At 36.9% G+C, this 15,804-nt stretch overlaps 1 protein-coding gene across 4 annotated transcripts in view; it reads right to left on the reverse strand.

The window, feature by feature from the left end:
* The window catches only part of LOC138051623 (dystrobrevin beta-like), a 49,638-nt gene extending 39,797 nt beyond the window's left edge, over nt 1-9,841 (reverse strand). Inside the window, exons 1-4 of one of the 4 annotated variants that reach the window (XM_068897856.1) lie at nt 9,726-9,841; nt 4,152-4,196; nt 3,483-3,550; nt 298-378 (exon numbers count right to left, since the gene is read on the reverse strand). In XM_068897856.1, the coding sequence (XP_068753957.1) occupies nt 298-378; nt 3,483-3,550; nt 4,152-4,186 (184 nt within the window). In that variant the 5' untranslated portion in view covers nt 4,187-4,196; nt 9,726-9,841. Of the gene's footprint in view, nt 1-297; nt 379-3,482; nt 3,551-4,151; nt 4,197-8,061; nt 8,199-9,725 lie in introns of those variants that run through there. The other 3 variants (XM_068897854.1, XM_068897858.1, XM_068897857.1) reach the window with 3 other exon arrangements.
* Between the last annotated feature and the right edge of the window lie 5,963 nt (nt 9,842-15,804).

The following is a 15,804-nucleotide window of genomic DNA, read 5'->3' on the forward strand; positions in this document are numbered from 1 at the left end:
CCCATTGAAATGGAAGGAGTGAAACAATCAATAGGTCATTTCGGAAAATACCATAATACTCTTTGTTTGTCCCCTCAAATTTTGCATACGCATTGTTTTTGTTTTCTCTTGGGACCATTGTTATTCCCAAGAGAAACTGGAAACAATGATTGTGCAAAATTTGGGGGGACAAACAAAGAGTATCATGGTATTTTCTGAAATGGCCTATGAGAACTTCGGAATCCATGGAAATAACCAAACTCTGTTTGTACTAGTTGAAATTATAAATACATGATTGTTCTACTGTCACCAGCTTACAGTTTGTTTTGCTTTGGACAAAAAGCAGTTTTGCTGCAGTCCGGTAGGCAGCAAATCTGATTTCGTTGAAGCCTTCTTCACCTGAGAAAACAAATCACATTAAAGATCATAAGGTCAGAGAGTATGTGGGAAACTTTTTTCCATCTCTAGGGTTTCATTAGGATTTTGCTCAGAAGGTCTTTCAACATGTGGCAGCTGGCCGGCATTTTTAACGCTCTTGATATAATTAATAAAGTAAGCTGAAAAGATTACCGGTAAACAGCTGGGCAAAAAATCATGGCACAAGAGTGTGCACAGCCGGTCAATTTCCTGGTGCTTGTCCCTTAATGAACCCTCTGTCTAATACTGATTTTTAAAACAACATACGGTATGTGAACATGCTCTGAGAAACAATATACACGTAATTGCTGGGTTGCCGTATGGCAATCCCAGTCAGAAAATTGGTAGATTTCTCCGTTTTATTTTTTTTATTTTTTTCCGTGTCGGTAAAAGTCTTGCCTGTCACTCATCTGCTAAGAGGTATCTTTGTGCATAGAGCCTTCTGCTCGCATTTTCTTAGGATAGAGAGGGTAATGGAAATGCATAGATTTCTCTGGTGGACACAGTAGAATGATAAACTTAATGTAAACCGGCAATGGCGTCGAAAGTCATGTAACGCGAATGGCGTTTTAGTGGATCTTTGAACAAAATATACCCTTATGAAGCTCAATACTGGCAAGTCAATTGGATACTGAACAAGACAGGCGGTGGAATCCTAAAAGCGACGAGTAATGGACTTCGACAACAATCTGTCGCCCGTCGAGCCGAAATCAAAGTGAGCTGCATTTCTAATAGTTTACCAAGTGTGCTGTTATGTAGAACACTGAAACCAAATGGAAAATTCTCTGGTAACTTATGGGTTCAACAAAGACAGAGAACGAATCTGTGATCAACTCTGCACAGTCTTCAGGTAAAGGAAATAATTGGAAATGTGACAGCCAAGAATTATTTGAAAGAAAGTTTGTTGTGTATTTTGTGCTTCCTTATTCAAGGAAAAGGTTCTTCATGGAAACAGCTTGATCCTGAAATTTAGTTTGTTGCAATATTGCGCATATTTGACACAATTGAGTTTCTTCTCTTCATGCTCGTAATGAAATAGAAGGGGTTTTTGCCTCTAATAGCAAATATCATATGTTGTTTGCTTCAAAAAATTGTTCGCTGGAAAAGGTGGCCTTTATGAATTCATCATGTTTTATGATATGCGAGCTTAACTAGGTAGTTTTTATGATACTCAAGGAAAAGGTTCTTCAGGAAACCTGAAGTACATGGTAATTTGACACGATTGAGTTTTTTATGTCTTCACGCACGCAATGAAATAGGAAGAGCTTTTCGCCTCTAAGAGTAAATATGTTGTTTGTTTCAATAAATTTTTTGCTGGAAAAGGATTCTGTGGTATTTTCTGCCTTTGTGAATTATAATATCATGTTGTGTATTGAATTTTCGAGCTTAAGGTTTTTTAGTATTGCTCTGTAAGCGGGAAGGGTTCACAGGCCTGTTGGAAGCGTGCTTGAGTTTCAACAAAATGAGCCCAAAATCAGGGAAAAATTGTGACGCCGATGAATAATAAAGTAGCTGCTATTTCCAAAATGATGGAATTACCTGGTGATAAACAACATCGTACACATCTTGGAGAGTTAATTTTGACTTTGCATAAACAAATGGTCATTACCTCAAGAGTTGGGCGATTGTGATCTTTGTTTTGACTTCGCTCATTTATTGTCAAACTTTATAACACTTGACAGAAAAACAAATTTACAAAAACCCGGTATCTTGCCACATGCATCATTTGACACAGATGCTTCACTGTTTGGCGAGTAAACATGCCGCAGTAACTTAATCACGGCGCCCGCTGAATTCCGGCCATGTCACTTTCGATTTGGTGATTTATTTGAACGTAGAAAAAATCTCCCAAAATGTTTGTCGCTGATCGTAACTTTTTATATTCTATATTCACGGTTCAAAATTAATGTTGTTTTCGTGTCGTAAATATTTTATTCTCAATCGACCGTCCTGGAAAATTCCTTCTGCTCTCTTTTATTTGTTATTCTTCCGACTGGTAAGCTGTAGTTCAATACCACACAATTCAGTGCCTTCTGATTTTCTGTAACACGTACCACAGGCAACCCAGTGTATGCTTCACGGAAGCATCTTGTTATTGGTACAATTAAGACTCCTACGACATTGATTTACAATTTTTATAATAAAGACGAGCAAAATTGGCCAAGCCCATAGGGTGAGTCTAATAATTAATTTGTAGTCATTCAAAAAATTTACAATTAGTGCCCATGAATTTATTCCAAATTGCACGAGGAAAATCAGTGATTATATACTTATTAAAAATATATGTGATAAAATTCGAGATGGTTAAGCAGAAGAAATGCACATGTATCACGCAATCAGGAAAAAATTGCACCATCCAGGGTGCACGTTTGATTCCCAAACAAAAGATTTGATTGGCTAATTCAAATTTCTATTGTGTCTAAACCAATCAAAATACATCTGTAATTGCACTGTGTTACAACTTTGCAATGACGTTACACGTTTTTGCACTGTTACAGCAAAATTTGGCCAATCAGAATTGATTAATTTTTTGTGTAAATAATTATTATCATGCAAATGTTTTCTTTTGTTTCAATGGAATACACAAGGTTAAAGAAACTCTCATGTTAAAAACTAGTTACATGTAATTAGACACTGGCGGAAGTGGCGAATGATTAAGGGAATGGCATTGTGCACGTAAAAAATTCACAATGAGAAACAAAATATTTTTTCATTTTAAAAAGTGGCAACTGCTATTACAGCTAGTTAACCCTTTCATTTGTATTTAGTTACATGTATATAGCAAATATCAAAACTAGTCACTTAATTTGTGACCCTTACTATACTACAGACACATGTATTTTTCTAAGTAATAATTATTAGTATAGCAAAATTAAATGGAAAAAATAATTCTTCACTTGGAAAGGTGACTGTATTGGTCACACTTTCAAGCCCTGGAAACATGTCATTGAATAATATTTTTACGTACAGGTAGTTTTTTTTTTCATTTAAAGCATTACATACTGTATATGGGACTACATGTAATAATAATAATTAATAATAATTATTCTTATTTTCATTGAAACCTTTTGTTTTGCTTTTCTTACTCATTTCATGAAAAAGATCCTGAAGAAGTTGATCAGCTTCATCTTTTGGGATGGATTCATTCAAGATGCTGCAAAAAAATGCAGAAAATATTAACCTAATTGGCCATTGCCTGTAAATACAATGATTACACATATACATGTACACATGTACATGTGTTAATAATTTGATTTTAGTCTGTCTGTTGTTTGATTACAGTCATTTATTTGTTTCTTTGAGCAAGTTGATGCTTTGACAGCAGAGCTGCTGCTATTCAGCTGATGCCAACCTCCTATACCCACCCACCCATACACAAATAGAGGACAGCCAGAACACCAGGAACTCTGGTCCATCCCCTACTCTTCTCGAATAGTGTGTGCATGTCCCACAGGGAACTTATGAACATGGAAGATATTTGTGAGAGGGGGCCGACAGTGTATAGCCCTTATGATGTTACCTGAGAAGATTTGAAAGTCTAACCATTTGCAGATGAATTTACAAAGGCAGCACTTTCTCCTCAGTTATTTTAATTATGATTCTGCGTTTTGATCCAATTTTAAATTTGAACCCACATTATTATATCCCACACGAGAGCCCAACTTAGTCACTGGTGTGCAGTGGCAGTTTGCCTTACGTAGTTTAAAAAGTTCCCTACAGAAAGCGTGCATGAACTAAGAGATTATTTCACTTACTTGCCCGCCAAAATGGGTGAGGTTGTTGCCTCCATAATGACCTTCCTATAAGATATAGAAAACTGCTCAATAAACTAGACTTAATATTATTATCCATTGTTATGCCATTTTACCATGATATTTGGTCAAGAGGACATGCAAAATGTGAGACAGTAATACACTGTTACAGTATAAGTGTCCCAGTTTGACTGGTTTCGAACAGCAAATACGGACAGAACAGGCTGGGCTGGAGTTTTTCAATGAAAGAAATTGTCTGAGAAATTTAATTAGCTTGTTATCGGCTGTTACTCGACATTTTGTTTATCCAATCAAATAAAGGACATTTGAATGGTTTTCATCATTCGCATGTACGTGCCTTATTATGCAATCGATACGATTTTCCGTCAATGCAGGAAGAAGCCAGTCTGAGATTACCAGAAAATGGCAATAGTGGAATGATATATCCCTAATTGAATGGTTTAACATATACATGTAATATGTTTGGACGTTTTGCTCAATGTTCATATTTTTCCTTTCCCTGACGTAAATTGCAAAATATCTGTGCATATCATATGTTAAACCATTCAATAACTTAAAGGCATATGTATCTAATAGATAGTAATTGTTACATTTCATTGATATTGACCAGACTGTGATGACTAGAGAAAATGTAAACGGAGAGAAAATATAAAACTCTAGCTGATAAGCCACTGATCTGAAATTAATTTGTGCACAATGTAAAGTGAGAAAGCAAGACACTACAAACTACAAAGATCCCTCTGATGTCTAAATTGTTTGCAGAAAGCAACAAAATTGTAACTTAAAATCTGTCCTGGTACTAATCAACAAATAATTAATAATCAGTGTTGCACCTTGAAGCACATGGCAAGCTTAACTTATTAAGTCAGCTTAATTAGATTGCATCAATTGAAAATAAAGTGTTTTACAGTTTCATCGCAGTTTTTCTCCAAGTTTGAGTAATGATAATTTCATCTCAGTTCTTCTTATTCATGATGCCGCTAGAACTAAACTGAGGAGGCGTAACTGCGCCAAACAATGAAATACAAAGGTCCGAATTGTGCACTGTGCACGAAAAAAAGTGATGATGTAACTTAAAACCTGTCTAAATTAATTCACAGTCAGAACTTTAACATACTGAAACGAAAGCTCATACACAATTGCAAAATGAGGAAGCAAAACAACACCACTCATCCATTAATTTCCTTGGAGCTGTGACCATTCACATTAATAGCCAAGTTGGTGGACCATTGAATAGAAAAACAACAAAGTGAATTGTAGTCTGCTTATCACAAAGCTTGGGGTAATCCATTTATCTTTTCTAATAAATTAAAGTGATATATGGCAGTAAAATTGAAAGCACCACAAGAAATACAATGTAGAGTGTGCATATCAATAAAGGACCGAGTAATTAAGTCTTTCACACTGTACTGTATGGTGGTTCTATAAAAACAAAAAAAAACACTGTGCTAATCAATACAATTTGTAACATCACCTCTGTTTTATTTAATTAATCGTTGCTTATACCTGGCCTAAGAATGGAAACGAGGCTGCTGGTGACCCTGTTTTGATACAAACCTTTGTGCATTTCTAATGTTAATGTAGACTACCAGGTAATTAGAATTACAACAATACAATTTACATGATAAAAGTTAGGTCTGTATCAATACAATCTGATCACCGGCCGCCTCGCAGCCATTCGTAGGCTAGGTGTAATAATGACCCTTTTCTTCTCAAGAGTGTTACTTCAAAAACAGTGACTTTTTCATCCATTCTTGCCTCCCGTTCAAACAAATACAGAGTTTTTGGATACCGAAAGCTGCAAAGTTTTTTTAAACGCTCCCTAGACTGTAGATCTTTTAAAACAGAGGTTTATCGTATTTGTGTAGACAGGTGAAAATAAAGGTTTTCAACTACAATGACATGTGAACACATGCTCTATAGGCAGTGCTCGAAATTTAAAAAAAATTCAGGTTGTCCCTGTTTTAAAAGCAGGCCAACTAAACCTGTAAATTTGGTTACCCTGATAAATGCCTGGTTGCCCATTAGAAAAACCCCCTACAATTAAATGCACGCTGTGCTGAGATGCTATCACATGGCGTTGGAGTATCCCATAGTTCTACTGTGTGTGCCTGTAGTTTTAGCATTTTCAAAATGGAGTCTTTGATCTCCATCTCATACAATCATTTTCCTATCGGACAATGTTTTGCAAAAGCTACAGATATTCAAAACACAGGAAAATGCTCAGCTGCGGCAAATTAATAATATCATTGTTAAGGTCGCACTACTATCGGACATTGATAAAAGAAAACCGACAAGTGAGTTGGGTGCTGCTTATGTAATTCATTTTCTATTTTTGGCTGGGTTGTCCGTTGTTTTTCCTTCAGGCCACCAAACTTTCCATTTTACCAAAAACTAGTCGCCCAGTAAACTTTCTGGTCGTCTGGGACGACCAGACGACCACTAATTTCGTCTGTCTATGGGTGGCGGTTAGCATCAATTTAATGTATTCATGTTTGAAGACACTACACACGAACGCACATTTTTTCATATACAGAGAAAAATATTCGTTTTCGAAAATATCCAGATACATGTGGACAGGGTCTTACAATTCTTATTCTAGCACCAGACCACTTATAAAACTGTCCTCTTCAATAGACTGCAGTACCTTAGATAACATACATAACTTTTCATCACCATAAATTTACCCACCGATGATTGGAATAATTTGCATAAATCAGCAAGGGAGATTGACCCACTAGTTAAATTTGAAAAGGCTATCTATGATTGCAAGTACATATCTGACACATTAGATCATATTCTTTAGAGTTTTATTGTAAATTACCTGTAGTTGGATTTGTGCTTAAAGTGCTACTACGACCAAAAAAACAATTGTATTTTTTTCTTTGGATTTCAAAACTATGTTAACTAAACATAAGTGACCCAAGTTTTAAGTTCTGATTTTAAAAAGACACCAGTCCTGTTTATTTTAACTGGAATTGTCTTATTTATTGGTCTGCCATTACTAACTTTAAAATCTTGAGAGAGCTGGGTCGAGAAGAAAATGACGTCAAAGGCTCACTAGTTTAAGAATGCAATGTGTGTGTGTACAGTCGCGCTTTCAGACTTTTAATCCCGTGTTTTGCATATACAATAAATTGCGTTTACATACCAAAATTTTAACCTAGTGAGTAAATGACGTCATTTCCCTAGATCCAACCCTCTGAGGTCCAATTGGTCAGTTTTGAACATTAGTAATGGCAGACCGTGAAATCCAAAACTTACACTCAAAATAAACAGCCTTTGGATAAAACTAAAAGCTCACAATTTTGCCAGTTAGGTGTTAAGCGAACACGCTTTCGAAATCTCAAGAAAAAAAGGGAATGATTTTTCGATCATAGTAGCAATTTAATATTTAACTCCATTTTAATTGGCTGTATTTTTTATAATTTTTATTATTTAATAGGAGGACCCTTTTGTAAAGCACTTTTAAGTGAAGTTGGTATCCTCAATAAAGATTGTTCTTATTTTTTTAAAGTTCTTCTGATAATGAAAAACTGCACCAGGCTAGATTCACTTTAAATCTTAATTAGCAGCTATTAGCTATTAGGGCATTCAACTGAATGTTCTAGACATTACTTCACGGCATTGTGTACCTAGCATGTGACAGTCGCCCATTTCAAAAGGAATTCAGACTTTAAGCAAGGCATCCATGCACTTGGATTTAGTCATTCTAACTGCCTAGTTGGTTGTTGCTCCTGATAAAATCTGAAAGCCTGCAATGATTATGTTAAATATTTGACTTTTCTTCTCAGTGCTTCTTCACCAGAATGAAGAACACAAAGCTAAGTATAAAACATAAATTTCTTGTCAACTGGATGAAATGGAAACTTCTTAACTTGCATGCACACACCTTGATTTTGGAACAAACTGAGCCGGGCAATGCCTTTGTCTAACTTTCATTTCTTCCGCTCTGTTTCACTTAAACTTTGTATGCAGCTTACAACATGTACAACAGTATCTGTAACTCCCTCAAAATGGTATGCAAATCTAAAGTCTTTGCAATGCACAAATTATTTGGAACTTCAGCCAATATTGCTCAGCTTAAATGGAAAGCAATGAGATAGTTTCACCTGCAGATACATGAATCAATATTGTAGTTGCATGTTTACTCTATTAGCTAATTCAAGATTAATTAAAGCTGTACACAGAACTTTTAAAATCAATAATTTATGTAAGTAATTCAAAAAAAGGACTTAAAATTTTTCAATAATGTTTAATTATTAGTAGAGAAATGATTTCCAAGACCTTTTTAACTTATAAAAATTTATAAGTTAATCGGATGCATTGAATATTAACAGCGGTTCAAACATGAAATATTTCACGGGATGTTTAATAATCAGCTTAAAAAATTAACAAAAAATGTACCCCAAAGAATATCAGAAATCAAATTAAATGACATTGCTATTGTCGCATCATCAATGAGTTCAGTAAGTTTTTAATTAAAGAAGGGGACTTGTAAATGTGTCAAAAAAAAAATCATTTCTTTCAAAATGAATTCGCGATGTCTGGATCAATATACATGTATATGGCTCAAGAGGTGAAAAAATTGATTGATATGCCGCAAAGAAACAAAGTATTCGCATCCATATCAATTTAATAGATCAATTTGAGAAGCCATCGCTATTCAAAACATCTCAAAATCATAAAGGCGTCGACTCAAAGACAACCCGAAGTTTCTCTTCGCTTGCCAATTTCTTACTTTTTTCGTCGATTAAAATGTGATGAACATGCCTGAATTGAAACCGTGCACAAAAATTCACGTTCTAGAAAAGCAAGATCTCTCCTAAAATAAAAACAGTTGAACAGCCTTACAGCTTTACACCCATTAAAGAAAACATTCATTGTTTCCACACAAAATCACGCCCGGCATCAGCTGAGGACACCTCTAATAAACATTGATTCTGTAAAAAAAAACCCAGGGAATCTTTTGTTTATGAAGATGTGTCCAATGAAGGAGAACGAAATAAGCTTGCGTTTTACAGTCAACTTCTGCTTGGCAAACGGCAGACAAATCAATTTCCGGTCAATGATTTTCCATATTTTTGGCAAAGTTGTTTCCTCCAGGTTTAAGGTCGACGCTCTGTGATTAGCTCTCTCTGATCAATGCAATTCCGAAAATATATCACAACCACGAAAGGACAGCCGTTGCGGCAAGATTACAAAGAATCTCGCATTAAAAAGCTAATATAACCTTCAAATATATGGACAACTGGAAATGACTAAGTGGGCTTTGACAATGATGTTATCAAGTTTACGCTCTTCTGTATATAGGCTTCATTTCTGTGGGGCATTTCCAATAACACACGTAACTTAGAAGAGCTGAATGAACTGCAAAGAATTTTTTTACGACGATGTAAATTATTTTATCTGTATGGGAATTCGTGGTCTTTTCGTTGTCAATTTCAGGATTCCAGATCGTCAAAGCACGTTGTGAAAGCTTCAAACTTCAAAATATTGCATCAAAAGGATTAAGAGACACGAGAATAACATATTGCCAAACATGGCAATTCCTACCTTTGATCGGATGCACTTTCAACTCAAAATCCTTCAGAATTTAGCCCAGGTTGGTTTGATCACATGTGATAACAGCGCCATTTGCACGCCTTCACTATGGTATTATTTTGTCACGTGATACATAATTAAACCTAATTCGAATAACTTAATTGCTATCAGGGTGTGGTGCCTGACCAACTGGGCCCGGTTGTTCGAAGGCCGATTAACCCTTAATCCAGGATTAGCGCAAACTTTTGTTTTATTTTTTCAACTTTTTAGTGAAAGTTTCTTTTTTTTATTTTTTTTTTTTAATATTAACTTCTTCTTATGTAAAACTTTGCAGAATATCGGCGTTGAACAGCTTTTGGGAGTAGAGAAATAAACTCCTTAGTTAATTTTTAATGTGATTAGCGTTAATCGGCTTTTGAACAACTGAACCCTGAATAGTGAAAATTACAGAAATATGGCTATTGTTATATAAATCTCAATAGTTGTTTTAAACCTCGACTGGTTTTATGGGCGAGTTCCCCGCCACAAGGTCCTCTCTGAACCTCACATTTCGTTCCTGTTTACTCTTCAGTTTCTTTTTCTCCACTTTTTGTCATGGTTACCTTTTCTTATCCAACGGGTTTCCACTTAGTATCTTGTCCTGACTTGATCTAAAAATGTTAAATAGCTAACAATGACAATTTTTATTTTCTTAATTCAATGATCAAAGTAGATCAAAAGATCAAAATGCAACCTCGTTCCCAGGGTCTCTTTGTCTGGGAACGAGGTTTATCAAATCTACGATTTATCGGTTCTTGCTCAAAATATCTAGTTTCTCAACTTGTAATTACGCCGATCAAATCAAGCCTCTGACCCAACGTACACCGACAGGAAGATTGTCCACGGTTGCTTTCTTCAAAACTCTAAAATATTTATCAAAATGGTCCTTTGGTTAACATACACAAAACAGTGCTTATACCTTTTTCCTTGTTTATAGATTTTCCCCGCAAACCGAGCAGTCCTCTCTCTGGCGACGTCTCAACACCATTTTTTTCTCCACGCAACATCTAAATTTAACCTCTTTATTCTTCTGAAATTGTCTAGGGTATATTAAGACCAAAGCAAGTCTTGCAACGCTCTCTGTTTTAATACGTGGTTCACATGAAGCCGTCCCTCCTCCCTCCTCCCTCCTCCCGATGTTCGTTTGTCTGAAGGTAGGGCTTCACGAAGGTCAAAGGGAGTCTAATAGGGAGCTTACTCAAGGTACGCGCGTTTTTGAGACGCGGACGGCAACCGGAAGAGAACATTTCGCGCGCTAGGACAGTGGTGTCTCCCGGAATTTTATCTACTAATCACCTTTAATGGAGAAAAGATACTTGGCAATGTAAATGTGGTTGTGTGAAGACAAGTAAAAAAGGAAAAAAGCTCACTTCCGGATGCTTAAGCTCTCTAATGAGCAACGACAACGGCAATGTCTACGAAAATGTCAGATCAAAATATAACCTGCGCCATGGCAGGAATTTCACGATAATTCCATCTCTTTTACCTTGTGCAAAGCGAGCCAACTATAGAGAATAACAGAATTGGTACGAACTGAACTAAAGGTAGAAATGAACGGTTCATCGTTGAACGCGCGCTCACGTTGTAGTCAAAACTTAAAATATGGTTACTTCACATTGTTGATTTGTGGCATATGTCAAAGAAATGTATACTAAAAATGCGTGGTGCACGTGCTGAGCGTCTTTTTCGTCTTTCAACCAATAATCTTGTTTTGTGGGGTTGTCGCTGCCGTAGATGTCCCCTTATTATAGAGCTTTAGATTCTAGGACGAGAACGACTACGAGTACCAAAATTTCTCATAGAACAACATTGAGCGTGCGCAAACCAGCGTCATTTGGCGGGAAAACGTGTTACTGTCGTCATTTAGTACGAGGTTTTCCAAAGATGTCGTCGTGTCAAAGCAAGTCAACAACACAGTAGCAGTCTTGGCATTTTTCGATCAGCAAAAAGGCCCAGGTAACAGCAATAAGAATAACTGAGCAACCTATACTGCTAACAAAGAGTAAGATTAATCGTACGGGCTATAAATCTTCTTAGCATTTTCGCTAAAAACACAGTCAAAACTCGTACTCGTTCTCGTCCTCGTCCTAGAATCTAAAGGTCCCTATTTTTGACCTTCATATTGGAATACGAGAACGATTACGAGTACGCGTTTTCTGTGCTCGGCACGCGCATTACGTTTAAAGAACGAAAATTTTCGAAATGCGCATGCTTAGAACTGAAAACTCGTCCTCGAATAGTCGTCCACGTTACTCCAATCTGAAGGTCGCTTTTAGGGAGTTTAAGAAACGACGACGGCAACGGCAACGACAACGCCCAAAAGGCAGTAATATTATTGGTTAAAGGAAGAAAAGTGATCGTGCTGCAACACGTGCGGCACGCATTTCTGTACATTTCTTTCCCTTTGCGTATTTATTTATTAGAGAGATTAAGGGCGTGTTCGATTGACCGTATTCGCGAATAGAAATACATGGAATAGGAGTTGGAAATCCTTCACTTTTACGGAGATTCCATTAAAATTTGTAAAACGCGCCTGCTAAAATGCTGTTTTAAACATATCTTTACTATCCTTGTAGCTTTAAAACGCCAAAACACACCGTTTTAAATCATCACTCCACGTATTCTGATTCTAGATTCGAACGCGCCCAAAATACCGTATTCTGGAACAGGAATACAGAGAATAGAAGTTAGAAATCCTTCGTTTTTACGGAGATTCACATTAAAATTGTCAAACACCCTAAAATGCTATTTTAAACATGTCTTTACTATCCTTGTAGCTTTAAAAGGACAAAGCATACCGTTTTAAATCATCACTCCACGTATTCTGATTCCGGAATAGGGTCAATCGAAACCACCCTAAGTATCGCGTTTACGGCAAGCGGAAAAACGTCGGACTAAACTTTGCGTTTTGACAAAAATGGAAGAAACTCGTTTGATATGAGCTCATTTCTTTCGTGTTAGCAACAGGTAGCAAGTAACTTTTCAAAAGAGAGAGGTGAGTTAGAATGACATCATTTCCATGCTTTTATGACGAGCAGCAGGCCACCGTTTCGCGTTTGCCGTTTCAAGAAAACGCCGTGATTTATCTCTGTATTATCATAATTTACTAAGATTTACCATCACTGTGAATATCAAACAAAACTATGTGAGAACTCTGACATGGTACGTAACCCAATGATCTTTGCCGGATTACAGACTGTAATGGAAAGTCTCTGGAGTCAGTTGATGCTGACAAATATCTTGGAATCATTATCACTCACGATCTTAGTTGGAACGCTCATATTTCAAATATTACTGGAAATAAAGGGCATCAGAACTGTCGGTCTTCTACGGAGAACCTACCAGTAAACTCGCCTACCCTGCGTATAAAAGTCTAGCTCGTACAATACTGGAATATTCTTCATCAGTATGGGACCCTTCTACAAAGCTTAACATTGATAAAATAGAAATGGTGCAAAGACGATCTTCCCGCTTCGTACAGCAAGTGTCACTGATATGCTGAATAATCTAGGGTGTGATTCCTTGGAATTAAGGAGGAAAGTGAAGAAATAGATTGGCCGTGATGTACATGTTCGATAATGGTCTTGCTGAAATAGATATGGCATGGTATCTCATTCCAGAATTCTAAGTGCGCACAAGTCGTCATCTACATAATTTGGCATATAAAGTTGCTTCGTCTTCTACAAACTACCACAAATTCTCAGTCATTGCAAGAACTAACAAGAATGGAACAGCCTGCCAGCGAAGCATGGTTGAGTTACTATACTTGGCCTCTTTCAAGGCCTGATTGGCTGTATATCACTTTTGAATCGAGAAATGTTGTTGTTACGTTTTTAATTAATTAATTAATTAATTTATTTATTTATTTTTATAATGTTTTACGGAATTTTCAATGTTTTATGGAACCCCTGACCACTTTAAAATCATCTTTATAGATGGAACCAAGTAATGCAAGAAGAATTAGGGATTAAATATGTAAAACAGATATACAGCATTATGCGCGAATAAATCAATTAAAGGTATTAAGAAAGGTCCATCACGGCAGATTTACAGCTGTCAACGGAAGGCTGATCTAATAAAAAGTAAGGTAAAGCTTTCCCTTCTCTCAAAGTCTCGTGAAGAAGTTGTACTATTTCACTGATAAGTGTTGCTATTACTGTTAATGTCAATAATTCGGTTGCTATGGCGCACAGTTGGCTACCATTAATACCACCCTTGTAGCTGAAGCTACTACCGACGTTAAATAAAGCGACTTTACTTTACTTTAGAAGACTACGATATCGCAAGAAAATTAGGTAAAAAAAAAAAAACAAACAAACAAATAACAGCCACGTTTTTAATTTCCTTTTATATAGGGCCATCCCATTTTTTGACATTTGTTTTTTTTCTCCCTTTACCGTCAAATGCTCAGTCTTCCTAATGTTAGGTCGGTCGATTCGGAATAAAAAACACCGAAAACATAAACTTACTTATTTTTTCTCTCTTTCTTTTTAATTTTGCCGGCTGTTTCCACATATAGAGTCATTCGTGCGATGTATCATCTATTGTTTAAATTGCTATCTATATTCACGACTCATACAGCCAGGAGTCGGTGTGCAGCTCGAACTGAGAGCCTGCCGAGTGAATAATGCCGTCCAAATAACGTACAAAACTACCCTAAGCACAATAGAAATAAATACCACTCAGTCGAAGATTCAGCCGTGAAGCCGCCTGATACGAAAACCGCAGGCACACCAACCTCTGGGGGAGAAAGGCGACTAGTGATAGTACATCGATTGAGTAGAGTTCAATTCATAATGGTAATGGGCCTGAGTGGAGTCCATTTCGGTCTGTAATCATACGAGTGATTAACAGAATTATTACAGACCGAATTGGACGACACGAAGTCCTGTTACCAATTGATTATAACCATTACAATTTCCGAGAAAAGAAATGCATTCCTTTTTCACTGTCTGTTACAAATACGTCCATTTTGGAAAATCCCCAGTTTGGTAGGGAAAGTGGTTGTTGCTATGGTTATTGTGATAAGTTCTGTGATTGGTGGATTCAGATGAGTGCACTTAATATGATTGGCTGATGAAAAACTGCGATTATGTGTGAGGCGCGGTGGCCTCATGGTTAGTGTGCTTGACTCCGGATCGAGTGGTCCGGGTTCGGGTCCTGGCCGGGTACTTTGTGTTGTGTTCTTGGGGAAGAAAGATACTTTACTCTCACGGTGCCTCTCTCCACCCGGGTGTATAAATGGGTACCGGCGAAATGCTGGGGGTAACCCTGCGATGGATTAGCATCCAATCCAGGGGGGAGTAGAAATATTCCTAGTCGCTTCATGCTACGGAAACCGGAGATATATATTAAGTCCCGTTCTGATGGGCCTTCTGGCTCGTAAGCAGAGACTTTACCTTTACTTTTAAATGTCCGATTTACCAGCCAACTGTTCGATTACAGTGTTCGATTAGTGAAAAATAAAGCATCATGCACCAATCAAATTTGAGAAAAATTGTAATGGTTATGATTAAGGAAGTAATCGGGCGAGTAATTTGAAATTACGGGCACAATAGCCCTTTTCACGCTTACCTTTTCTTATTTGCATTACAATGTAATCTAACGTGAATGCGAGGCAATTTCGGGTTGAAACTACAAAAGAGCCCGAAATTTTCTCACATACATGCTAGATTATATTGTAATACAAGTGAGAAAACCTAACCGTGAAAAGGGCTATTACCCCAGAATTGTACGACACGAAGTCCTATTACTAGTTTAATCATAACTGTAACAATATGTGAGAAAATCAAAACACAATTCGAGGATAAAAAGTCTTTGAATACCTTTTTGTGTGAAAATGTTAAAATTACATTCAATCTGTTTTGCAAGCTTTAGGAAAACAGCAAGAAATACCCCATCCAAGTGCATGTTATTGACGAGCGAATGGCATAGGTGTCTAATTACAGGTATCCATGCAATTTGGAGTTGTTCAAATTGGATACCTGTAATTGGACACCCACGTGATCGCTCGCCAGTTACGCGACAAATAAGCGGGCACAGAACCAATCAG

This window comes from Montipora capricornis, chromosome 6 (assembly GCF_036669925.1).
Source record: "Montipora capricornis isolate CH-2021 chromosome 6, ASM3666992v2, whole genome shotgun sequence".
In the NCBI taxonomy this organism is placed as follows: Eukaryota; Metazoa; Cnidaria; class Anthozoa; order Scleractinia; family Acroporidae; genus Montipora; species Montipora capricornis.